A 27,183-nucleotide genomic window follows, 5' to 3' on the forward strand; every position below is an offset into this window, starting at 1 on the left:
ACTCGATCCCAGGACCCTGGGATCACAATCTGAGCCAAAGGCAGATGCTCAACCACTGAGCCACCCAGGTGCCCCTGAATTGCTTATTTTAAACTTATCACTATGTCTTGAACATTTTTAATAATAGTATGTATAAAGTTACCTCATTCTTTTTATTGCTATATTTTGTATTATGGAAGCACTTAGTAATTTAACCATTCCTCAATGATGGATATTTACTTTTTTATTATAAAGAACACTGCAATTATGGGGTCCCTCAGTGGCTCAGTCAGGAGTCCGACTCTTGTTTCCAGCTCAGGTCATGATCTGAAGGTTATGGGATCGAGCCCCAAGTTGGGCTCCATGCTGAGTATGGAGTCTAATTGTGATTCTCTCTCTCCCTCTCCCTCTGCCCCACCCCCTGCTCGTGCAGTATCTAAATAAATAAATAAATAAATAAATAAATATATGTATATATATATATATATATTTAAAATCTAAAAAAAAAAGACTACAATGAATATCCTATGTGTCTGTTTGTTTGTTTGTTTGTCTTAAGATTTTATTTATTCATTCATGAGAGACACCAAGAAAGAGAAGACATAGGCAGAAGGAGAAGCAGGCTCCCTCCAGGGAGCCTTTTGCAGGACTTGATCCCAGGACCTTGGGATCATGCCCTGAGCCAAAGCCAGATGCTCAACCACTGAGCCACCTAGGTGCCCCTCATATGTGTCTTTCTATGCAGATACTCATTTATTCAGTCATTCTGTCACTCATCAAAAATTCACTCATTGCCTGCTATGAATCACAAACTCTTGTAGGACATGGAGCAACATTGGAGAACAACAAAATGAAAAACAATTTTTTGATCTCATGTGATTTACATCCTAAGTGGGGAAGATAGACAACAAACTAATAAATAAATAGGATGTCTGATTCTTTTTTTTTTAAGATTTTATTTATTTATGCATGAGAGACATAGAGAGAGGCAGAGACACGGGTAGAGGGAGAAGCAGGCTCCACTCCATGCAGGGAGCGTGACATGGGACTCAATCCTGGGTCTCCAGGATCCTACCCTGGGCTGAAGGCGGCGCTAAACCGCTGAGCTACCAGGGCTGCCCAGGATGTCTGATTCTGATTAGGGCAAGGAAGGAAAGTGGATAAAGCAACAGAAAGTAAACCATCAAGGACATGCTAATTTATATTGTATAATTGGGAATGCATTCCTCCCCAAATAATATTTGAGCAGAGACCTGAGTGAGGTGAATGAGCAGACTAGGTGGAAATCTTGTGGAGAAAGGGACCCAACTCACAGGCTGGGGCTCTGATACAGTAGTATGCTAGGAGGAAGATGAAAGAAATCTGTGTGGGCAAACCAGAGTAAGCAAGGGGACAAGTAGTAAGAGAAGCAATCAGGTGGTATGTATGCTTTCCTGGGGGAGGAAGTGGATTACAAAAGGTCTTTGGATTTTATGCAAAAAAAAAAAAAAAATAGGTTCTAGAGATATACCCAAAAGAACTGAAAGCAGAGATTTGAACAGATTTTTGTATACTGATATTCATAGCAGCATTATTCACAATAGCCAAACAACCCAAACGCCTGGTGATGGATAAAGAAAATGTGGCATATACGTATAATGGAATAATATTTCAACCTTAAAGAGAATGAAATTCTGAGACATAGAATATGTATGAACCTCGAAAACGTTATACTAAGTGAATTAAATCAGACATAAAAGGACAAATATTGTATGATTCTATTTATACAAGATATGGAGAGTTCTAGTTCATAGATACAGTCAGTCCCTGGTGGGTGCCAGGGACTCAGGGGACGTGAATAGTGCATTATTATTTGATGGGTATGGAGTTTCAGTTTAAAAAAATGACGAGATTCTGGAGATGGATGGTAGTGATGGCTACACAACAATGTGTATTTAATGCCACTGAACTGCATACTTAAAAAAACAGTTAAAGTTTGTTATGTATATTTGACCACAATTTTTTTTAAAAAAGTACAGATTCCTGGGACTGATCTGGGACCTGCTGAATCAGGAGGGGAAAATAAAGGGAGGGATGAGAAGCCATTGAAAGGATTTGAGCAAGATTGATCTAAGTGTAGATCTTAGAAGTGTGTGTGAAAACACCAAGCTCTGGCATGCTGCAATTTCTGAAGGCTCAAAGATGAGTAAGAGTCAACAAAGATCAGTCAGACTGGCCAGGAAGGTGGGAGGAAAACCATGAGGGAGTTCTGTCTTTGAGGCTAACAGAGAAAAAACTTTCAAGTAGAGCAAAATCACTACTCTCAAATTTGTATTTTTTCCTGGGTTGATCCTCAAGACTACTTTCTAAGTCAGAGGTCATGAGGAGGTTGTGAATGAATTTAAATTTTTAATGTGTACTGACAAAACACTCTCCAGAGAGAATAAAACAGCTTCCATACCAAAGAGTATGAGAGACATTTATTCTAAAATCTTTTATTACCGATATCTTAAATTTCTGCCAGTCTCAAACAGTGAGATCTCATTCTGTTTTCTCCTCAATGCTAGTGGGGTTAAACCTCTCTTCCTGTGATTATTGACCAGTTATATTATTTCTGGGATTTCCTAATTCTACCTTTGTTTTTCTAATTTTTAATCTTTCTTGAACTGATATACAGAACCTGTACTTTTTTTTTTAATGAAAGGATCCAAGATGTGGACAGGCACATTTGAATAACAGATGCTTTCTAAGGGAAGTAGTAGGGAAGGAAAGGAATAAAGAGAAGAAAAGAATGTTAAGTGGCTGGACCTTCACAGGAGTTGAATCTTTAAGATTTATGTATTCTTTCCATTTCAAGTTTTTTTGATGGATGTGGTTTACCTTTAGAATTCCATGGAGTAAATAATATAAAACCCTAAAACTAGTATAAATAATACAGTGATGATTATCTTCTACTCACACCTCTGCATCTGTTTTGATTTTTGGCATCAGCAGGATGAACACTGGTCTTTCAGTTGTGCCTCTGAGGATGATGTGTTTGTAACTGTGTTACCAAGCTCAGTGTGTGTGTGTGTGTGTGTGTGTGTGTGTGTGTGTGTGAGAGAGAGAGAGAGAGAGAGAGAGAGAGAGAATGAGTGAGGGGAAAGAAAGAAAGAAAGAGATCAACAGCAATAAAGCATAGTGATGTTGCCTACAGTCTGTGTAAAGGCAGGTAAAACTGTTTTTGAAAATCAAATGAAAATATAGTCTTTCAATCTTGTTCTAGCTGTGAGGTCTTTCACATCATTCTAGAATGCCTAGGACAAACCTATCTTAGTTGCCCTAGTCGCTCTGTCTTGGTGTCAGACTATCTGCAATGATGAAAAAATTGAGTCTTAGGTAGATCTTGCTTGGCCAGATTGTCCAACCTGGTGATTGAAGAGTGCAGGGCCAGGTGTCAGGTGATCCTGTACCAGCTCTGCCAATATCTAACGATGTGACTTGCTTCAAGTCACTTCACCTCTGTAGGTCATGTTGGGAAAATCAAAATAAGGGATCAGGGCTGCATCAGGCATTTGGAATCTGTCATTTACAATGGAACAGTGATTCTACTTCCTATGAACTGCGAGTCCTTGGATAAATCACTTAGCCTCTATAAACCTGATTTATGCTTCCAATTTGTGAAGGAGGCTAATAGCACTTGAAACCCAATGTGAGACTTACCCTTAACATATATCTAAAGTATCTATCATTTTGAAAGCATTTAATAAATAATTGCTGTGATTCCTAGTAATCTGTAAAATTCCTCCCAGGACTCACATCCTGTTATTTTTTATTTGTGAGAAAAATAAGTAGAAGTATAGGCAGGAGAAATGAAAATGAAAAACATAATATTTGTGCATGATCCTACAAGCCTTGTCTATTTGCAAGATTGTGTTGATCCACATACCTATTTTTTCACTGTTCCTTTATTTGGAGAAAATCGTGCCTTTCATAGATATCATTGTCTTCAGTGAGTGGTAAGTTAAAGTGGAGACATTGAAATCATTAAAAAACACTATCCAAATTTTTTTGGTAAAGATTTTATTTATTTATTCATGAGAGACATAGAGAGAGAAAGACAGAGAGGGAGAGAGAGACAGACATAACATAGGCAGAGAGAGAAGGAGGCTCTATGCAGGGAGCCTGATGTGGGACTCGATCCTGGGACTTGAGGATCATACCCTGGGTTGAAGGCAGGCGCTCAACCGCTGAGCAAACCAGTGTCCCACATTATCCAAATTTGCATAGCTCTTGGGGCCGTGGACACCAAACAGTTGCAGGAGTCGTAGGACTGATTTCAGAACAGCATCCTGTTCATTTAAGACAAGAATCAATGCAAGCCATGTGTTTTGTGAGGTGCTATTATTCATTACTGGCATCTAGAAATTCCTATTTCTTCACAATTAAAATTCATAAACCCTGATTCAATTCAGAAAGGACCTAAGAATGAATTTAGCATTTGGATTTAACTTGAGGCAGCATTTGGATATAACTTAGTATTTTAAGAATATTATGGGAGCTGAGAATCATCACATCACCCTTAAAAGTAAACTATGTCTTTATTGGGATTTTATAGAGTTTACACCTGTCAGAAATTGTATCATTTTTGATCTGAAAAGAGATCTGGGGGATGATAGCATTCAACCCCATCATCATTGTCCTAATGAAAAAAATGGAGGCCTAGATGAGTCAGTAACTCATTAGAAGTCTCAGGACCAGATAGTGGTGGCAACAGAATAAGTCAGCTACCTGCAGGGGGCTCAGAGGTGCCAGAGGGCTGATGAAACCCTGCTTAGTCACCACCCACCCCCCCATTTACAATGTGACTTTTTTGCATTCCTGAAACTTCTACTTTGAGTCACAATATGTCATTTTTAAAATTTCATTTTACTTTATTTATTTATTTACTTTTGTTTTTTATTTAAATTCCAGTTAGCTACATACAGCTAACATACAACATACAGTTTCAGGAATACGCCTTAGTGACTCAACACTTCCATATATCACCCAGTGCTCATCACAACAAGTGCGCTCCTTAATCTCCATCACCTATTTCACCCTTCCCTGTGTCCCACCTCCCCTCTGGTAACCATCAGTTTATTCTCTATAGATAAAAGTCTGTTTCATGTTTGGTCTCTCCCTTTTTTCCCCTTTACTCATTTGTTTTGTTTCTTAAGTGAGTGAAATCATATGGTATTTGTTTTTATCTAACTTCCCTCATTTAACATAAGACTCTAGCTCTAACCACATCATTAAAAATGGCAATATTTCATTCTTTTTGGTGGCTGAGTAATATTCAATTGTACATATATACACCGTGTCTTTATTCATCAATCGATGGACACTTGGGCTGTTTCCATAATTTGGCTTTGTAGATAATGCTGCTAAGAACATCATTACACTATACAGAAACAGTACTTTAAATCAGTTGATCTTGCTGCAATAAAGTCCAGCAAAACCTTACCATCTCAAGCAAGCCCAGTATGCCAATTTATGCTCAAGAAATGGTTAGGCTTTTGAAAAAGTCCTGTCACCTCAGACACTCAGATCCATACCTCGCACCTCCTCTCTGGTTCTCTAAGGAGCCCACCATGCTGCTGTGTTCCTCTCCTCTTCTTCCACTTTTGATGCTTGGTCCTTATCTTTCAGCTTCTCTTTATGTCAGGGTGGTGAAAGGAAGCCCTAAGAAAAATACTTATAAAAATTAAAAAATATATAAATTTTTAACTATTTCAAATAATATTTATGTAATATTTTTTTAATATTTTAAAATTTAAAAAAAATTTAAGTTTTTGTTTAAATTCCAGTTAATTAACATATAGTGTAACATTAGTTTTGGGTGCAAAAATATTTTTAAAAGAATAGATTTGAGAAGTCAGGAGCCAGTCAGAATCAGGTCAATTATTAGTAGGTTGATTTTTGAATGAAAAGAAAAAGGAAAAAAAGAAGCATATAGGGATGACAACAACTCTTTTACCACCTTTGTTGAGTTTATTTTCCTCCAGATAATATTTTTCTTATTTTACTTTTCAAGGTATTGAAATGTTTGAGAATTTTTCCAGACTATTTTTTCTTTGACAGGTGGTATTTCCTGCCCCATACATTTTTGTACAAGGAAAACCAGTGCTGAGAAGTAGCAAGGCAGAAACAGGAACTGAGCCTTTTGTCTTTGTTTTTATTTGTTTTGTTTTTTTTTGTGATTCCTAGCATACATATTATATACTATTGTGGTTTCCTTTTTTTTTTTTTAAATCATATTCTTTATGAGTGAGCTCTTGGCCATAATTTAGAGACTCTTGGAGAATAAATTAAGATGTATATGGAAGGATTTCAGGGAATATCAATGTTGTATTTAGTATGCTTGATTTTGTATCGATAAAGATAACAGAATTATTCTCTTATACTACTACCATCTACTCTTCCCTTATCGCTCTTCCTCCTACTGCTTACACTAATTCTGTCAGGAGGCACAGGTTATTAATATTAGCATCTGGTATGTATATTGCTTGTAAATGTTGACTGTGATTAGACAAGATACATCTTAAACTGTAGAATCACATATGTTAGAATAGGAGACAGTCTGAGCATACAGAGAAAATTCTCATGTCTATTTACTTTTATGTCCTCTCAGTTTTGGCAAGAGAACAGACCTGACTATGTCAACATCCAGCTGTACCTCAGTCAAACAGATGGGATACAGGTATGTAGTTAGATGTTTTTATAAATTAAACAGGCCTCTTGATAATAGAAGATTTACAGTAGGGGCTGTGCTGGAAGAAAATTTCTGCAGGTGGTTCAAAGAGAAGTTTCCCAGAGGAAGGCCTCTTTTGGAGTGTGTCCAAAAAACCCATGGCTTGTCCTTGAAGCCAACTGTGTTCTGCCTTTCATTTGTCCTCCTCACAGGGAGCTAGTACAGACCTTTGCATTCATCTCTCCTTTTCACTGTTGTTTCAAATTCTTTACCTCTAGAGATAGGACCATAAGTGAAGAGTCTCATGATTATGTTCATCGAGGGGAATTTTTATGTGCAGAGACAAGATAAGGTCATATGTAGTTAAGCTTATTTTTCTTTAAGGGAAACTAAAAATGTAGTAGTATCCATCACGTGTTATTTTCTTACTGTGCAACACACTGTGCTAAGCATTTCATATTCATTATCTTGTGTAATTCCAACAGATCCAAGAGGTAGATAGTGCCAAGATGATAGTGCTATACTCATGTTATAGATGAAGAAACTGATGTTTACAGATGACACTGAAGTGCTACGTAGGTGTGTAAATCTGGGCATGAATGCTTTCGCAAGTTTTATTTTAGTATTTTCCATTATACATTTTCCATAATATTTTGGATACAAAACATGAATGCTTGTCAGTTACTTCAAAACTAATCTAACCCTATTTTTGGAGTCATATTTCTACCTTACTTGGTATGTAAAAAATTATTTCATTTTACTATTCTCGTGAAGCAAGTCAATATCATTATTCTTCATGGTATGGTTATAATTAAGGTATGGAGCATAAATCGCATTGGTTCTCAGTTTGTCAGCCTGGGACTCAGACACTTGTCCCCTCTTCTCACTGACCCTTCATTGTTGATCCAGATCTAATATTCTGTTCATTGCAAACGCCAGCCCATTAGAAGCTATTTGTTTATAGACCCAAGATTTAGAGCTCTTCTGTCTTAGACTGTCTTGTCTGGGATCATTTCCCCAAATTTATGATGACAATTTGTAGTATTTTACTCATATAATGAACCAAATAAGACAACTGTATTTGCAGTGTAAAAACACTTCAATAAAGTTACTGTGCTGCACCCATTTTGAGGGTAGGCAGTTAAAATGCATTCTTTAACATTGCAGTTGTTAAAAATGAAGCAACTAACTGAAGTCTAGGAAAATCAGCCATTTGTAATAATGGCATTCAAGAAGATAATGAATTTTAAAGGAAAAGAGGAAGGAAATGATGCTTCAAAATGACTGTACTTAATTGCTTGCCATTTAATACTTATAGTCTTGATATCACAGCAATTTGGTAGGAAACCACAGCACCAGTAGAAATGATGTTAGAGAAATGGGTTATTCATCCAATTCTGGGTCATATAAAATATAGTGCTTTCTTTTTGGCAGAAGATAATTGGAGAAAAATATCAAGCACTGAATTCAAGACTTTTTATTGGACGTCCTCGGTGGAAACTTCTGTTTGATGAAATAGCAAAATGTAACAGAGGGTAAGTACTAGTGCTCAGGAAATTTGCCATATGGCTAAGGATCAAATTAAAATATTCTCAAGTTATCACATGTAGTTTTTAAAGACAAATTTGGGAATGGGTTTACAAATTACAAAGTCACTTAAACACTCAATTATCACTAGCAAAGGAGTAGGCAACGCAGGGACCACCTCACATATCTTTAACATCAATAATTAAAAATTGGCTTTAAAAAAGTCTATTAAAGTATTTATGAGTAATACTCTCCAACCTACTTTCAAATTTGCATGGACCCATATTAAAATGGATATTCATTCTGATATCATGTATCAGATGATCATTGGAAAAACTTTTCAAAATCATGTTAGCAAACAAAGGAGCTCTACCAGCAGTTCTAACAATGAATGCACTTAAAATCAGATTTTTGAACTTTTTTACAAGAATTAATAAATTCTTAAAAGCCCTTAGTTTGTCATATATAGTCTCTAAAACAGGAGTATTTCCAAACATAATTTTTTTTCTTGGAAGCTATAATTATATGAAGAGGCTTAGCACTATGGGATATATGTCTATGATTTGAAGCAAATACTGTTGAAGGAGAGCATTCACTTTAGGGCATAGACTAGCCAACCCTCTTGTCTTCTGTAAACTTGTAGTTCAGGGCAATGGCCTACAAGAATTGTAGAAGTGCTTTGAAAACCATATATACACTCATACATTTTAAATTTGGCATTGAAATAGTTTCATCAAAAGTTCAAATAGTTGGGAAGCTCTAATGTCTAACATATTGCACATGTTGACATCTTGAAATTAATATAACTCTCTAAGCATGTCTACTGGAATAAAAATATCAGGTTTTTTATACCAACCTCATATATTTGGAAAGATATACAAATGAGCTTTCATTAGCAGGTGGAAATTTTACATTATTTTTTCTACTTAAGCTTGTATTTCTATCTTATTTATCCTGTAGAATTTATCAAAATTAAATATGTTTTTACATTGGAATGAACCATCTTTTTGTTGCTTAAGTAAATATACTTCTGCAGTAAGAATGTACATAAATTGAAGATTGAATTTTTTTAAATTTCCTTTGACCCTATGGCTCTTCTAGTTGGTCAGTTCATAATTTAAAACCTACATTTTTATAAATATAAAAAGGATATTTATAAATAGATGAGGAAGCTTATTGGATGAAGAGTTCTAAATAAGCTTCAAGTCATGAACTCATGAATGAATATGATTTATTGAAAGATCCACTGATTCATCAAGGCCCTTGGCCATCTTCAGAGATTTTGTTTTAGGAATTATGGTGTGGAGCCCCAGGAGTGAAATTTTATTTTATTTTATGCTACTTTTTTAAAGATTTTATTTATTTATCCATGAGAGACACAGAGAGAGAGGCAGAGACATAGGCAGAGGGAGAGGTAGGCTCCCTACAGGGAGTCCGATGTGGAACTTGTTCCTGGGATCACGGATCACTCCCTGAGCTGAAGGCAGATGCTCAACCACTGAGCCACCCATGTGCCCCGCCCAGGAGTGAAATTTTAAAAAGAATATAGCTATTGCTGAAAGTAAGATTGCAGCTTTGTTTGAGACCACTTCTGGATTTCCCTTCTCATGATGAAGTAGTTTTGAGTTAAAGAGGGAAGGATTATTTTGAAACAGAGGTCCTTTGTCATAAGTAGGGCCCTTGTTAAAGGTGAATTTATAGAATTAAAAAACTGTCACTGTAACTTTGGTTATATTCTTTTCCCATCTTTCTCCAGTATCATCCACCTAAACGTGATAATAGGGTCGTACTAAGCTGGGTCTCGTTATGCACCACAGACTCCTTTAATGATATTCAGCTGACTTCTGACAAGCATTCAGTTAGTAGTTTTTATGGTATAGTGATGAAAATTTTGGAATTTTGTTGTTACCATTGTTTTTACTCAATTCTGCAACCAAACTCTGCAACGGTAGAAGATCACTTATAAGAAATTAGATTGGGATTATTGATTTATTTCATTATTTCTTAAGAATTCTCATTTGTTAAACTGTTCATGATTTAGATGGGTTTTGTATGTTTATTTGGTTGTTGTTCATTTTCTTCAAACAGCAAAGCTGGTTTAAGAAGAGCAAGTGTGTACCATCTACTGTTGACATTTTGTACAACACTTTCATTTTGTGTATTTGCTCTATACAGGCACCTAAAATGCATTATTTTTAAAGAATTTTTACGTGGCATATTTAGGAAAAGAATTAGGTCAACATCTTAAGAGTTCATTAACTAGAAAAAAGGTGCTATTTATTATTTTTATTATTTTTTAAAAGGTGCTATTTAAAGAGAAGTCCTCATTATAGGTGTAAAATTTTTGTTGTACATTAACCATGTGTACATAAATTACTGAAAGAATATGTAGAGATACACATGTATACTTATAAAAGTATATATTCACATATATGTGCATGTAGATATTTACTTATATATATTTAAAACCTATATACTGAAAATATGAACTTTGATTTTTTAACAAAAGTTGAATGAATCTCTAATATAGAATTTTTCAATGTAGTCTTTTTCAGATACACACATATTGCTCATGGTTAATTTCCATGCAATTCTGCATCACAGTATTCTAGAATATGGATAACATGATCATTGCTACCCTATTTATGGATATATATGTTACCTCCAGTCCTTCATTGTTGCAAACAGTGCTATGGCCATTATCTTTGCACATACTTTCTCATGCTCTTGTGGGAGTATTGCAGTAGGTTAGGCCCCTTGAAATGGAATTGCTGGCTCAAAGAGTATGTACATTTAGATAGTGTCCTATCAAATCCAAAAGGCTGAGTCAATTTATACTCAATTTATTTTACATACCTGTATGAGGTGGTTCCTTCCTCATGTGGCTCTTTTAAATTCAGAAAATGAGTTGTGTAATGGTATGATCAAGGAAAGTGAAGGAGCTTTTGAAGTCACCCTGCTTTCATCATTATTTTACAAGTGAAGAAGCTAGGAGCCAAAAGATAATGATTTATCTCAAGCTCTGGTTAATGAGTCCAATTCAGAATGAACCCTCTCTTCTGACTATAAAGTTCAATGTGCTTTATTTACAGCAGAGCATGGTCGCAAGTAGAAAGAATAGCAATTTTATTTTACCATGTCCCTCTTGAGGACAGTGAAATGTTCCAAGCAACCATCATGTTCACCATGTATATTACAGCAGAATGTTAACTCCCATATACTAAAAGTGTATACTAATTTTTCAAAAACATAAAAAGATTTTGTAAATATTATTTTGTAAGTCACTCAGTATTTACTAAGATAACAGGACATTTTTTATTATACTAAACCAAAGCCTATTTTCCTATTATTTATAATAAAAATGTATATCAGATCATAAATTAATCAAATTTATGCATTGTACAAAGGAGAAATAAAGGATTAAGTTTATGTGGTCTGTGGAGTAGAGAGCTATTATGCTGGGATTGGATGAAATATCTGAGACCATGTCTACATTCTCCTTCCTTATGGTGTTTTAAAATAATATGGATTAAGAATACATAGGTTTGCTGTCTAACATTTATTTGATCTGTGTCCCTCAGGCAAGTCAATCAAACTTTCTGGTCTGTATTTCAAGAAGTGAACAAGCTGTCATAATTATAAGATCCCAAACTTACAAATCTGCATGAAAAAAAATTGGCATAATAGGAAAACATGCACAAATATATTGAGCATTTATCGGACTAGTTCCCAACATCTGACCCCAAACAACATTCTCTGTATAGCATCTATTTCTTCCCATATCAGCAAAGTTTTTGTAAATAAATCTCTAGATGATTGTTGGATTGCAGCAACCTAATGCAAATTTAATGCAAATAGGGTTGCAGGGATTAAGTGTAGATCTTGAAAAAGTTACAAGATCTCATTGTTAGTAAAAAGAACATTGTAGAACTCCTCAAATTACATAGAAATCTGCTGGAGTTAAATTAGTTAACAACTAAAATACAAAATGTAAAAAAAAAATTATATAGATATCTGGGTACTTTTAAAGTGATAATTTTGTTGTGAAATATTTAAGAGAAGCCTTTAGGAAGTCTGTAAAAATTGAAAAACAAACTTTATAATTGCCCTGTGAAGAACGTAATGGTATCTTATTGTAATGCAGTATTGACAGAAATGTATACAAACAGGCAAAATGACTCAGTGCTTTCTCATTTTCATGAAAAGCACATTATGTTTTTTGTTTGTCTTTGGGTTTTGGTGGGATAAGCTGAATGGTTCAATTTTTTTTCTTTTTGAAGATTTAAAATTTTATTTTATTTTATTTTTTTAATTTTATTTTTTTAATAATAAATTTATTTTTTATTGGTGTTCAATTTTCCAACATACAGAATAACACCCAGTGCTCATCCCATCAAGTGCCCCCTTCAGTGCCCGTCACCCATTCACCCCCACCCCCCGCCCTCCTTCCTTTCCACCACCCCTAGTTCGTTTCCCAGAGTTAGGAGTCTTTATGTTGTCTCCCTTTCTGATATTTCCTACCCATTTCTTCTCCCTTCCCTTATATTCCCTTTCACTATTATTTATATTCCCCAAATGAATGAGACCATATAATGTTTGTCCTTCTCCAATTGACTTACTTCACTCAGCATAATACCCTCCAGGTCCATCCACGTTGAAGCAAATGGTGAGTATTTGTCGTCTAATGGCTGAGTAATATTCCATTGTATACATAGACCACATCTTCTTCATCCATTCATCTTTCGATGGACACCGAGGCTCCTTCCACAGTTTGGCTATTGTGGACATTGCTGCTAGAAACATCGGGGTGCAGGTGTCCCGGCGTTTCATTGCATCTGTATCTTTGGGGTAAATCCCCAGCAGTGCAATTGCTGGGTCGTAGGGCAGGTCTATTTTTAACTCTTTGAGGAACCTCCACACAGTTTTCCAGAGTGGCTGCACCAGTTCACATTCCCACCAACAGTGCAAGAGGGTTCCCTTTTCTCCGCATCCTCTCTGCCTTGTTAATTTTCCCCATTCTCACTGGTGTGAGGTGGTATCTCATTGTGGTTTTGATTTGTATTTCCCTGATGGCAAGAGATGCAGAGCATTGATTTAAGTAACCTAGTGTGTCTAGATCTGGTTTTAATAGTAATCTAAATTTTATAAAGCAAAATCTATTTTTGCACTACTTTATTTTCTTCCTTCTCACTTTGGGTTTAATTGGGTTTTATTTTGGTAGTTTCTTAATATAGAACCTTGTATCATTGATTTCAGTCCCTTGTTCTTTTCTAATAAAAGTGTTCAATTCTATAAATTCCCCTCCCAACACTTTAGCTACATTATACAAATGTTGATCTGTTTTAATTTTTATACACTTCAAAGTATTTTTAATCTTCAGTGTGATTTCTTCTCTGACCCATTGGTTGTTTTAGAAGTGTGTTGTTTAATTTCCAAACATGTGGGGATTTTACAGATATCTTTTTGGTTTTGATTTCTAGTTCAATTGGGTTCTTTTGAGAAAATATACTCTGTGATTTCAATCCTTTATAATTTATTGAGACTGTTTTACTGCCCAGAATATGGTCTGTCTTCATGAATGTTCCACATGCACTTGAATTTGTATTCCTTTGTTTGGGCATAGAGCACACTATAAATAACAATTAGTTCCAATTGCTTGATAGTGGCATTCGGGTCTTTAGTACGCTTATGATTTTTCTCTTTGTTCTGTCAATTACAGATAGAAGAGCATTGGAATAGTCAACTGTAATTCTTGATTTATCTGTCTTTACAGTCCTATTAGTTTTTGTTTCATGTATATTGGAGTATTTTAGTTGGAGGATTTAGTTGTGTTTAAACTATTTCATTACATATTATTATCATTGCACTTTATTATATTTATCCATTACAAAATATACTACATTTTATTATTTCATGGAGCAAAAAATATTGAATTTTTTTCTAGCTTCATTGAGATACAACTAACATAAAATTGCATAAGTTTAATATGTACAGTGTAATGATTTGATATATGAATATATATATTGTGAAAGGACTACCCAGTCATCACCTCACATAATTACAATTTCTGTGTGTGTCTATGTGTGTGAAGAGAACTTTTAAGATCTACTCTCTTAGCACCTTTACACCTTATACAACACAGTATTGTTAACTATAGTCAACATGCTGTGCATTACATTCCCAGAACTTACTCTTCTTATAATTAGAAGTTTATAATTCTTTTCAACCTTCACTCATTCCCCACCTCTCCCACCTGGCCCTGGCAACCACCAGTCTGCTCTCTGTTTTTATGAGTTTGGGTTTTTGGGGGGATTTTTCTGATTCTACATATAGATGAGAGTATACAATATTTATCTTTGTCTGATTTTATCACTTAGCACAAAATCCAGCCCCTTATCAGATACATAGTTTGCAAATATTTTTCCCATTCCATAGGCTGTCTTTTCATTTTGTTGATCATTTCTTGTGCTGTACAGAAGCTTTTTAGTTTGATAGAGTCCCACATGTTTATTTCTGCTATTATTGCTTATGCTTTTGGTGACATATCCATTACATTAATGCCAAGCCTAATGTCAAGGAGCTTTTTCCCTATGTTCTTTTCTAGGAGTTTGATGGTTTCAGATCTTACATTTAGGTCTTTAATTCTTCCCAAGTTAATTTTTGTGAGTGGTGTGAAATGGGGGTTCAGTTTCATTTTATGCATGAAAATATCCAGTTTTCCCAGCACCATTTATTGAAGAGATTATATTTTTCTCGTTGAGTATTCTTGGCTTCCTTTGGTTGGGTTTAAATCTGGCAGTTTACTATTGCTTTTTCTTCTTTCTTTTCTTTCTTTTCTTTCTTTCTTTCTTTCTTTCTTTCTTTCTTTCTTTCTTTCTTTCTCTTTCTTTCTTTCTTTCTTTCTTTTCTTCCTTTCTTCCTTTCTTCCTTCCTTCCTTCCTTCCTTCCTTCCTTCCTTCCTTCCTTCCTTCCTTCTTTCTTTCTTTCTTTCTTTCTTTCTTTCTTTCTTTCTTTCTTTCTTTCAGATTAAGTACATTTATGATTCTGTTTTTTTCTCTTTTATTGGCATATTAGCCATACTTCTCTGTTTGTCTGTTTGCTTTTAGTGATTTCTTTAAGGAATTGGTTCCCAAACTGCATTCCTTGGACAAGCATCACCAGGAGCTTGTTAGAAAAGCAAATTCTTGAGCCCTATCCAAGATTTCTAGTATCAGAAGCTCTAGGGATGGTCTGTGGACCAGATGGTCTATGGTCTGTGAAGTCCCTCAAGTAATTCTGAGGAAGCTAAAATCAGAGAAACATTGTTCTCAGTTTAGAGTGTACATCATTAGCTTATCACAGTGTACTCCAAATAATGTTATACCACTTTCTGTACTTCCATTCCCCCTGCGTCTCCTTGGCCATTATTCTTATTGTTCTTTCTTTTCCATATGCTATATACTTCATGATGCACTGTGATTCCATTTGTTTTAGGCACCAGTAATAATTCAAAGACATTAAAAGTTAGACAAAATACAGATTATATTTATTCACAGATTTACCATTTTTGCACTCTTCATTTTTCTGGGTAAACTCAAATTTACATCTGATTTCATTCTCCTTCCTGAAGAATTTCCTTTAATATACTTTATAGTACTGGCTTGCTGGTGATGAATTCTCTCCTCTTTTGTTTGCTAAGCTTATATTCCATCCTCAGTTTTGAAAGTGATTTTTGTTTAGTGTAGAATTTGCTTGGTACAGCATAGTTGAGTTTTCTCTTGTCTTTCAGCACTTTGAAGATGTTACTTCATTGCCTCCTGACATGCATAGTTTTTTACTAGAACTCCGTCTTTCATCTTCTGTTTATTATTTGTAAAGTGTCTTTTTCTGCCCTCCTCTGGTTGTTTTTATGTTTTTCTCTTTGTCACTGGTTTTCAGTTTTATTGTAAGTTGACTTACATGGTTTTCTTTGTGTGTATTCTCCTTGGGATTCATTAGACCCTTGGATCTATGTATTTGTTTTCATCAGATTTTCGCAAAAACTGGCAACTATTTATTAAGTGTTTTTTTCTCTTTTCCTTTATCTTCTCACATGTTGGGACTAGAATTGCATCTATCTTTGACTAGTTGATTTAGTGTTGATTAGATAGACTAATTGATTTAGCCTCTGTTCATTTTTTTTTCCCTGATTTTTGTTGTCTGTGTGATCCATTTGGATAGATTGTAGTGCCAGGTCTTTAAGTTTAATTATCTTTTCTTTTCTTCTGCAGTGCCTATTTTTCTGTTAACCTATCAGTATACTTATAATTTTAAAGGTTTCATTGATCACTAGAATTTCCACTTAGGCCTTGAAAAAATCTTCTATTTCTCTTCTCACCATGTTGATGCTTGCTTTTGAACATAATGAAGTATGTTTCTCATCACTGTTTCAAGAAAATGTTTGATAATGGGTTAAACAAATTTATTTTCTCAAAACTCAAGAGGCTGGAAGTCTAATATCAAGAGGCTAGCAGGGTTGATTTCTTCTGAGACCTTCCTCCTTGGCTTGCAAATGACTACTTTCTTGCTGTCTCTTCATATGATCTTTTTGAGCATGTGCATTCTCTCATGTTTCTTCATATATCCAGTTTCTTCTCATAAAGATATTATTCAGATTGGAATAGGATCCACTCTAAAGCTTTAACTTAATTACATCATTAAAGCTTTTCTCTCCAAATATTCTGAAGTACTGGGGGTTTGATTTTCAACATAACAAATTTAGAGGGGACATAGTTCAGCCCATAACATTCCCAGTTATGGTTTATAAAATTCTTGGCAATTTCTTATTGAATACTGTAAATTTTGAAGTTAGATGTTACATGCCAAATTTTGATCTTCTCTTTTCAATATTGTTGGACTTGTTTCTAGCATGCAGTTTGTGACTTAGGTTCAGTTTGATCTTTCTTAAGTATAGATCCAGAGCACCTTCACTCTAAGGCTAATTTTACCAACATCCACCCCCCTCTTGCAAGTAAGGTGATAACTTTCTAGAACACTACCCATTGCCCACATATGATATATAGATCTTTCCGTTCTGGCTTGTGGGAATATGAATTATTCACAACCTTGTGTCAACTCAGAATTGTTTGCCTTACTGCTCCCTGCTAGTTCCTTATCCAGATTCATGTAGTTTCCTCTCACACATGAGCAAATCAGTACTCAGCCAAAGACTTGAGGATACAGCCCTACAGATTTCCAAAGCTTCCTTCAGTGGGTCTCTCTTACCTTCCACAAATTCTGGAATTTGTCGCCTGATGTCCTCCATGAATTCCATTCTTTGTCTCTTCAACTCAGTGAGACCCTCAATCTTGGCTTGAGTTTCTCTGTGCTGCATCCTGTAGATTGCCTCCAGGCCATAAGCAGAGACAGTTGCTGAACTGACCTCGGTTTTTTCTCTTTTTCTTAGGAATCTAGTCCCCACTACTCCATCATGGCTGCAAGTGAAAATTCTATTTTTGTAGTTCTTTGTTTCATTTTCTTTTTTTTTTAAGATTGTATTTATTTATTCATAAGAGACATAGAAAGAGGCAGAGACATGGGCTGAGGGAGAAGCGGCTCTGCGCAGGGAGCCCGAGGTGGGACTTGATCCCAGGACCCTGGGATCACAAACTGAGCCAAAGACAGCCGCTCAACCACTGAGCCACCGAGGTGTCCCTCTTTGTTTCATTTTTCAAGGTGAAAAGTTTTAGTAAAATCATTTTTTAGGTATTTATTATAAAATCTTAGTACCCATTTAAATGGATTTACTGGATTTTTTTTCTGTACCACTTATTCTCAGATAAGATAATGAGGACAAACTATACTTTATCCAAGATACGATATGAATTGTTAATCATTTTGGTATTCTAGAAGAATTCAATGCAAATAACAAACTTAGGAGGAAGATTGATGTGAAATACTAGTCATTTTCTGGTATTTATTTAGTCTATTTGTTAGGGATATGTATAATTTATATACTAAAATTTTATGTTAGCAAACAATAAAACATGCTTGGCATTTGGTGCAGTTTTTACAGTGCATAAATAAAAAAGAAAATGCATACAGATTAATATGCTTTTGTTTCAACATGGATATAAATTAGTTACTTAACATTATCCTTTCAAATTGGTAGTAGCTTTTCTTTCTCTTATTCATCACTGCCCATGCCAATTCAAGGGATCTTTAGAAAAATGCATAAACAACATCTAGTAAGAGAAGACTAACATGATCCAGTATGGATGGACATCTATCCACTGCTGCAATTGATTTGATTTCTGTATGTAATGGAAAGGCTAAGGGCAGACTGCTCACTTTCTGTCTGATGATAAGCAAATCTGTGCTCCTAGTTACATTCCTTGAATTATCCTGAAATCTTGCAGGGAAAGCATGAAGTACTTCATGGTGATCACTTCTATTTGGAAATAATTGGGAAATTAATTCAGCATGCAAAGCAGCAAGAAATGAACTTTGTTAATACCTGAACCATGCTCCTGACACATCTTGTTATGTTCTGTCTAATTTGCCACCTGATTTTCCATTTTCTCCCTCTCTCTCACCAGGAAAACTGTTGGTGTTTTCTGCTGCGGACCCAATTCAATTTCTAAGACTCTTCACAAACTGAGTAACCGAAACAACTCATATGGGACAAGATTTGAATACAATAAAGAATCTTTCAGCTGAAAGCCTTTGAGAAGAATCAGGACTCTAAACCAAGAATGAGTGCAATTTCTAAGACTTTGAAGCTCAGCTGAATCAAGTAGCTGTGTCATGCCAAAGAGTAGCAAGGTTTTCTTATTTATGATTATTTAAAAATGGAAATGCAGAGGATATGGCAGGATGACAGGTCACATTACATGTTTAATCTGGAAACCAAAGAGGCCCTGAAGAGTAGTTGCTGTGATGATTCACTTTTCAGTGCTCAAATGAAAACTATTTGATGCACACTGTTGATTTTTATGGACGATTCAAGAACTCCCTAGTGAGGCACTGCACTTGCTCACTGTGAGGCTGATAGCCTTGGTCCTCTTTAAATTGTTTTTGGTTGAACAAATACAAGATTGAATGAAATTAAAAGTGCATTGAAACTCAGATTACATTTTCTACATGAGTATAAACAGAATAGCTTTGGTTTAGAAAAAGCTCCAGGCAAATATAGTAGATGTTTGAAGATATAGCACAGGACTCTCTATTAATACGGGTACTTTGTGTCTCCTCTTCCTCACTACTGATGCTAATACCTCTATTTGATGTCTGTGGACTTCATGCTGAATGAACTTTTGTAGATGTTGATAGAGTATTTTTATATTTATCTTTCTGCCTTTTTCCTCTCTCTATGGAAATCTGCCCTCCTTTGCATGCATCAGACACAATGATTTAATCGATCCTTTTCATCTGCAGTTTACTTAATCTATTACTGTTGGATAGTAATGAAGAAAATATCATTACTGTAAATCATAAAGGAATGTATAGACTAAATAACTTTTTTCCTTTGTCAGCATTTTGGCCTGTTATTTTTATTTACTTTTTTCCCCCAGCATAGATTCTTATTTTTAGACCCTTAAGGTACTTTGTTTAATTTGCACTTTGAGACAGAAGAACATTGTGTCTCTCAGTGGTCACTGAGTCATAAGATGTCTTTCTTTTGTCACACATTGGTTTCTACTGGAGCCCATTGAAAGTGCAATCACATTCCTGAACAGTAACAACCAAAAAACCCGCCCATACTTTGCTTTCTACACAAGAGGAAATATTTCATTAATTATTTGAATTTAAGTTCAGAATCAAGAATAGTATTTGTTGCAGCATTTGGTATTCTGGGTCTTGATGGGAAATTATTGAGTTTAAAGTCACTCTTCGGACTATACTGCATGATCCTATCAGTTTATGCTCATTAGCCATTATATTCTTGGCTCAGGGGATGACTCTACTTCCCTACTTACGAATTAAGTTATTTTTGCAGTATAGTGATTTTGTTTTGTAGACATCTCTCATTTGCTATCAATTATAGCACATTGCTGAAATAAGCAAAATGACATACCTTGCCTTTGTTAAAATGTTGTGTGGTTTAAGAGAACGTGATAGATGCTACTGTCATTTTTTTCTCTGATTCACCAGTAACAACCAAACAGGGAAACCGTCTAGCATTGAATAGCTATTAATATATTACTTACAGATATTTCTTCCTTCCCTTGGAATTCTTTCTTATTCTTTCTGTGGAAGGAAGGCAAGTCAGAAAAAGATATGGGAAATGTGCAATGTTCCTACAGATTTAGCTCTAAAGGCATATTTGATAACCAGTACATCTTGGCAACACTATCTAAATTAAAAAGAATTATCATAAAAACATATAACAGAAAGAACTAGTAAAAAGAAGGTAATACAGGCTTGATGTGCAATACTCTTTACTGATCATAGTTTATGTATGTGATTGTATGAATACACCTAATTTCAGTAAAAGAGGTGGAAGGTTTTTCAAAAAAAGAAACATCCTTATGGGTAGGTCTGCTATTCTTGATGAACATCCTGTTCCTTTAAAATTCTAGTTGATGTTCAAACATGAAGTGTTAAATATAGAAAAGTTTTGCTTCTGCAGGTAGTAATAAAATTAGATTTTCATCATGCATGTAGAAGAGAGTTTTGTTTTGTTTTGAGGGATTTTTTTTTCTCCTCTGGGGCTACGTCTTGTCATACAGGTCTTAAAACAGTTATGTCAGTGGTGATAAATATTAAAATTGAAATGATATCTTTGAGATCTCTATAAGCACACTTTACCTTTGCAACAAATAAAGCAGGCAGTGTTTTTTCACAAGATGATCCAAGTTGAAGAAACATAATTTGTTTGCATGTACACTAGCATGAGCAGCCTCAGGGGTTTGAATTATGCAGCTCTGGATGGCCAATGGTATGACTGTGGCAAGTTGTCCCCACTCTGGGATTAAGATTTCTCATTTGGACTAGATTAGTAGTTATTAATCTTTTCTGGGTAATGTATCTTTTTGAGAACCTGATTAAAAGTGAAGATAAATGACATTGATACAAAATATTACAGTTTTGGGAAGCCCACAAATAATCTCCAAAAGCAAGGACCCCAATTTAAGAACCTCTAAACAAAATAATCCATCACTACAGGTCTTTCTACCTATACTTTTTTGTGTGATTTTTTTTTTTTTTTTTGCAAGAAACTATCTATTTTTGTAAGATTATAGTAGGAAATTAGCTGTCTGGACAAAGGAAAGGAAATTCTCTTTATATGCCCTCAAACAGAATCCAACAGAATATTCCCTGGGTTTTTAATCTTTTCAGGTGTCCTGCTTTATGCAAGGGAAGGCTGTGATTTTACATATCCATAATAATAAAAGACTCAGATTCATATACATACATACACACACACACATACATACCACGTGTATATTCAGGGCTTACTTTTTTTTTTTTTAAGTCAGGTTAAAAATGAAATGGTAGTTTTTTGTTTTTTGTTTTTTTCATTTAGTGATTTAAAATGCCAGCTGGGTGATTGTGATAATAGAAGCACTTAAAGCAAAAAATAAAAGCAATATAGACAAAGCATAGGCTGAAATGATTTAATTTCTATATCCAAGTTACTTATGACTCCCCAAATCAGCGTTTATTTGGAGCACTCACAGCAGGTAATAGACTTAAATCAAATAAGGCATTGTTAAAGAGGCTGGCTGGAAGCCAATGGGCCATTGTCATCAACAGATAATGTTAGTGCTAAAGAATGTCTATGATGTTAAAGAGAAAAAAAACTTAAAAAAATATTTTTCCTTAAGGTTAGCTCAGCTAATCTGTGGTGGTGTTTTTAAACAAACTGGTGAGACATTTTTAAGTGCTGCTTATGATAAACATTTCCTTTTTGTGTGCTGTCCAGGATATTTTCATTCCCAGTAATGTTATAGAAACATAAAAGTCTGAAGTTAGGAGTAGTATTTATTTTGTGGTCTACAAAACCAAGGTGTAAAGGGAAATGGTATCTTGCTCCATCATCTGCTGGGTGAAATGTACGGCACAGGGAATGCATAGTAATATTGTAGTAACGTGTGGTGACAGGTAGTGACTGCACTCATTGTGGTGGGGGATAAAAAGTCTTCCTTTGAGTTTGTCACAGAGCTGAAACTGGGGTTCAGCCTTCCTCACCTCTGCTACTGAAAGATGCTTTCCCCCTCCTCATGACATACATATCTTTTTTTTAATTTTTATTTATTTATGATAGTCACACACAGAGAGAGAGAGAGAGAGAGAGGCAGAGACACAGGGAGAGGGAGAAGCAGGCTCCATGCACCGGGACCCGACGTGGGACTCGATCCCGGGTCTCCAGGATCGCGCCCTGGGCCAAAGGCAGGCGCCAAACCGCTGCGCCACCCAGGGATCCATGACATACATATCTAATAAGATGTATCTGGTCCTGTTAGTTTGAGTCTCCCTGTAAACTCTATTTAGTGCAAGGTGGAAAATAAGGTAGTATGTCTTAACTCCAGATTCAGGTGCAGAAAATCCACACTCTTCTTCCCTATGTATCTTCTGATTCTAAATGTAAGTCTTCTATATTTTGCCAATTAGTACCTATTTCCAGAAATCAGTTTTAAAATATGGCGATCATGCTAAAGGGATTATGTTCTCCAGAACTTTGAAGAAATATGTCATAGTATGGTTTCTAGGAAAAACTAATATTTAATTTTAAATTTAGATTTATAAACAGAAGTCGTAACTTCCCAGCTTTCTAACCATCCAGGGAAATGTTGATATTAACACAGATGATTATTATTCTCTACTCATATGACCATTATGTTCAGGAGAAAAGAATCAGCTTTTTGTTAACTAGAGAGACAGGAAATAAATGAAACCAAGCATAATGAGCATTTACTTCAACCAGCGCAGAACAATGAGAACTCTCTGTCTCCTTCTGTCTAAATCTCCACTCCATTACCCCAGCTTCTTTATCCCATACTGTGGTATTCTCAAAGGACAAAGTTGCGAAAGCTAGCTGGATGAAGTTTTCCAAACCAAAGAAGCAGAAGACTTCAAAGTACTTAGCAAAGAAGGGTCCATTAAAAGAGAAAGAGAAAAATGGCCATGCCAGTCACTTAAAATTAGCAAAAAGTTAAGTAATGTTGTTTTAGAACAGAGACCAGAATTTTTTTTTGAAGTGAATATGCAGAATGTTTAGTTTCTCTTATAAAAAAAATTTTATGTCCCTGTTGATAAAATCTAAAAGTGGATTTCTTATTTTACGTTGTAAAATAAGAAAAAAAACACACCAATAATCTTACGGCAGTGTTAAGCAGCATTTTAATTGGTAAGGGCAAGAAATGCTTCAGAAGAGCAAAACTACGAAGGAAAAAAAAAGGAGTCAAGGAAAGAAAAATTATTGAACACATCAGGACGTGATGATTCTTTTCTTTTCAGAACTTGATAGATGTTCAAGTGTGGCAGAGCTGGCTATTACTGCGGTTTGGGAAAATGTAAAAAGATGTAACGTTTGGTTTGTTTCTAGGGGTCCTTTCACATTTTCATTGTGCATTAGAATTTTAGCAGAAGCGTTACCTTTGATCAGAATTATATCTGGCTTCTAGGAGAATTAGAGCTTTCATGAGCTGCTGGTTGACCTGGAGACAACCCTGCCATTTAGATGAGAACCAGCATTATGTAAATGTGCTAATATATGTTGCAATAAAAAAAGAAACGGAGTCTGCCATGCATTTTTTCAGCTGCATACACTGCACATTAAAATTCTGTCACTGCAAGGTCATATTTCTCCGCTCTTATCCTTCCACCCATTGAATGAACCCTTCTTCATAAATGCAGACACTGAGCAACAGAAGTTCTCTCTTGTATTGTAACAGTGTATCTGTTCACCTGCACATTCATTTAAAACTAGTTATCAATTAGGATGATTATATAATTCATTTTAGTGGTGAGAAATCTACACAGTGTACAAAATGGGGGCCTTGCTTATCTGCTAAAAAATACATGGCAACCAACACATTAGGGAGAAAACACTTCCATCTTCTAGGTGTTCCCCTCCAACCGACTCTTAAAAGAATGTAAAATACCTTACCACATATATGTCAGAATGTGACCTGGGTTGTACTCCACATTCTGTGACTTGATGTACTTACTGCACAGTTTATTCTTGATTCCCAGGGACTGTCTAGTTTAGGAAAATTCTAGCTCTCAAGTCAGCTTAGCATCTTTAACCACATAGCTAGGTGCTCACCAGGTGCAATTATGTCCTTGTTTTAAAGATGGCCGCCATTTGCTTACCAAATGGCATTGACAGGGACCTTTCTTTCATTTTTTTCTCTTCACATTAAAATTTGATTCATATTCAGAGTTGGGAAAAGTAGAAATTGCTTTCAAAAGTAATGATTGATTGAAGTTCTGTTTACCCTGAGAGTGCCAGGGTCATCATTTTGTCCAGCTACCTTTAGTGTGTAGAGTAGACAGGCCCTAGGTTGGAAATCCAAAGATGTGTAGCCTTTGCCCCTGAAGAGTGTAAGGCTATGAACATAAAAATGTGTGTAATTTCTACCTCTGCTTGCATGCCTTTTATTGGGATGTAGTGGAGCAAGCATGTGGGGAAGAAGAGGGGAAAACTTGCTGAGGTAAGAGAAATTCCCTGGGTAAATCATCCTTAGTAAGTTTTTTGATAACATAGCAAAAACCAAACACTGCTCTGAGGAAGTATAAGCATAGGCTTTTATGAGTCACAGTCCATTGTACCTGAAAGGTTTAGAATTTAATTATGTTTTCTGGGCAAGTAGAGAAATACCCACAAGCAAATAAGCATCACTATCTATCTTTGTTTTTCTGAGATTCCCATAAACATCTGCCTGTTATATTCAATATAGCTGCCTTCTGGATTCCTCTTCACTAATTTTGATCAGGCCCAATGTGGCTAGAGATGGTTGTATTGATCTATGACAGTCAAGCTAGGAATTGCCAGACGGTGATATAAGTTATCCTATTTTCTTAAGGTTTGATGGAGGAAAAAGCAGGTATTTATGAGACATCCTACTGAATTAAAACCAAGGCCTATATCTTAAAACTAGAAATAATTCTATAGAGAGAAAAACAGCACTTCACTGTAGCTATTTAATTCCTAGATGGAATAAAATTAATCTTTTAAAAACTGTTACCAAAGATACTTCACACTATGTATCATCATCAAAGCTGTGTTATTTTGTAGAAATTTGTATTTAAATTGTGTGTGTGTGTGTGTGTGTGTGAGAGAGAGAGAGAGAGAGAGAGAGAGAGAGGAGAGAGAGAAAGTAAATTGCCTGAATGAAAATGACATTCTGCAATAATGTGTAATGACACTTTCTAGCTTTCATAATAAGCATTCAGTGGTGGCAGGTATGCAATTGGAGGAAGAAGCATAGTTCTATCAAAATAGAGATGCTCAGCAATCCAAGTGTGGCATTTGATTCTTGTCTGGCTAAATGGAGGTGTGAGTTTATACCTTGCTAGAGAGGAAGCACTAACCCGGAGTCAGTACTTGGCAAAAATTTGGAAAAAATATATAGAGAGTTATTTTTTAATGTAATTTTATTATTGTAAAGACATGGTATGTTTGTAGAAAACCTTTATTGTTTTAGAACATGGCACAGTGTTCAAAAGCTAAACAAAGAAAGATTGGACAAATATACTTAAAATCCCTCTCATTATAAACTAATTGTGGGGATACCTGGGTGGCTCAGCGGTTGAGCATCTGCCTTTAGTTCAGGGTGTGGTCCTGAGATCCTGGGATCGAGTCCCACATCAGGCTCCCCACATGGAGCCTGCTTCTCTCTCTGCCTGTATCTGCCTCTCTCTGTGTCTCTCATGAATAAATAAATAAAATCTTAAAATTTTTTAAAAAAATAAACGAGTTGTGTATCTTTGGCAGTAATAAGAATTTTCTCCAGGATTTTTACAACAGGTTAGTGTTATTTTCTCCAGGATTTTTAGAACAGATTAGTGTTCTTTTCATCCTAATGAAAGAACCAATGATCACACTAGTCTTACTTGTGAAGATATTAAACAAGCAATATTTAAGAAATGTTCCTTTGAAGCATTAAAAGTGGTCTAATTCCAAACTTCTCAACTCTTGTAACTTTCATTTTGTCTGATGTATAATTGGGAAATATAGAATGCTAATATCTAAATTTAATATGCTGGGTTTGGGATTTTGGTTTTACTTGGGGGTTGGTGTTTTTTATTTTGCTATTATTCTTATGTACATCTCCTAATCGTGCCTGTTAAAACATTGAAATATTTATACAATTTAAAGATGTCAAAATCATATATTTTTTTCTGCATAGAAAATTAATAAAATATAGTATGTTCATCATGAAGTCTAAATGTTGAACTTTTATACTTTATCACTGAGGATTTCAGTTTTACCCAACCATTGCGTTTGCTTTAAATATTTACAACCATATAGTCACTCCTCAAAGAACTTTGTTTGCAGTGTTCCCCTTTATCTGTGGTTTTGCTTTCTGTGGTTTTAGCTTCAGTTCCACGCAGTCAACTGTGCTCTGGAAGCAGATGATCCTCCTCCTGAAGTATCAGGAGGTCAATACATAGTAGCGGTGTGACGCTAAGTCAAGATGCCTGCATTATTCCCCTTACTTCTTTTCCTCATGTGAACATGAGTACAGTACAATAAGATATTTTGAGAGAGGGCCACCCAGGTGGCTCAGCGGTTTAGCGCCACCTTCAGCCCAGGGCCTGATCCTGGGGTCCCAGAATTGAGTCCCATGTCAGGCTTTCTGCATGGAGCCTGCTCCTCCCCCTGCCTGTGTCTCTGCCTCTCTCTCAATCTCTCTCTCTCTCTCTCTCTCTCTCTGTCTCTCATGAATAAATAAAATCTTTAAAAAAAAAGATATTTTGAGAGAGAGAGAAAGACCACATTGTTGTTATGGTATATCGTTATAATTGTTCTATTTTATTATCAATTATTGTTTTTAATCTCTTACTGTGCCTAATTT

General features: G+C 35.4%; 1 protein-coding gene across 6 annotated transcripts in view; it reads left to right on the forward strand.

Moving 5' to 3' along the window:
* Positions 1-26,554, forward strand: part of NOX4 (NADPH oxidase 4) — a 179,319-nt gene extending 152,765 nt beyond the window's left edge. For all 6 annotated transcript variants that reach the window (XM_049099071.1, XM_035703753.2, XM_035703754.2 and 3 more), the window contains 3 exons: positions 6,611-6,679; positions 8,105-8,205; positions 18,754-26,554. In XM_049099071.1, coding sequence (XP_048955028.1) covers positions 6,611-6,679; positions 8,105-8,205; positions 18,754-18,874 — 291 coding nt within the window. In that variant the 3' untranslated portion in view covers positions 18,875-26,554. The remainder of the gene's footprint in view (positions 1-6,610; positions 6,680-8,104; positions 8,206-18,753) is intronic.
* Positions 26,555-27,183: the final 629 nt, after the last annotated feature.

Source organism: Canis lupus, chromosome 21 (assembly GCF_003254725.2).
Source record: "Canis lupus dingo isolate Sandy chromosome 21, ASM325472v2, whole genome shotgun sequence".
Classification (NCBI taxonomy): Eukaryota; Metazoa; Chordata; class Mammalia; order Carnivora; family Canidae; genus Canis; species Canis lupus.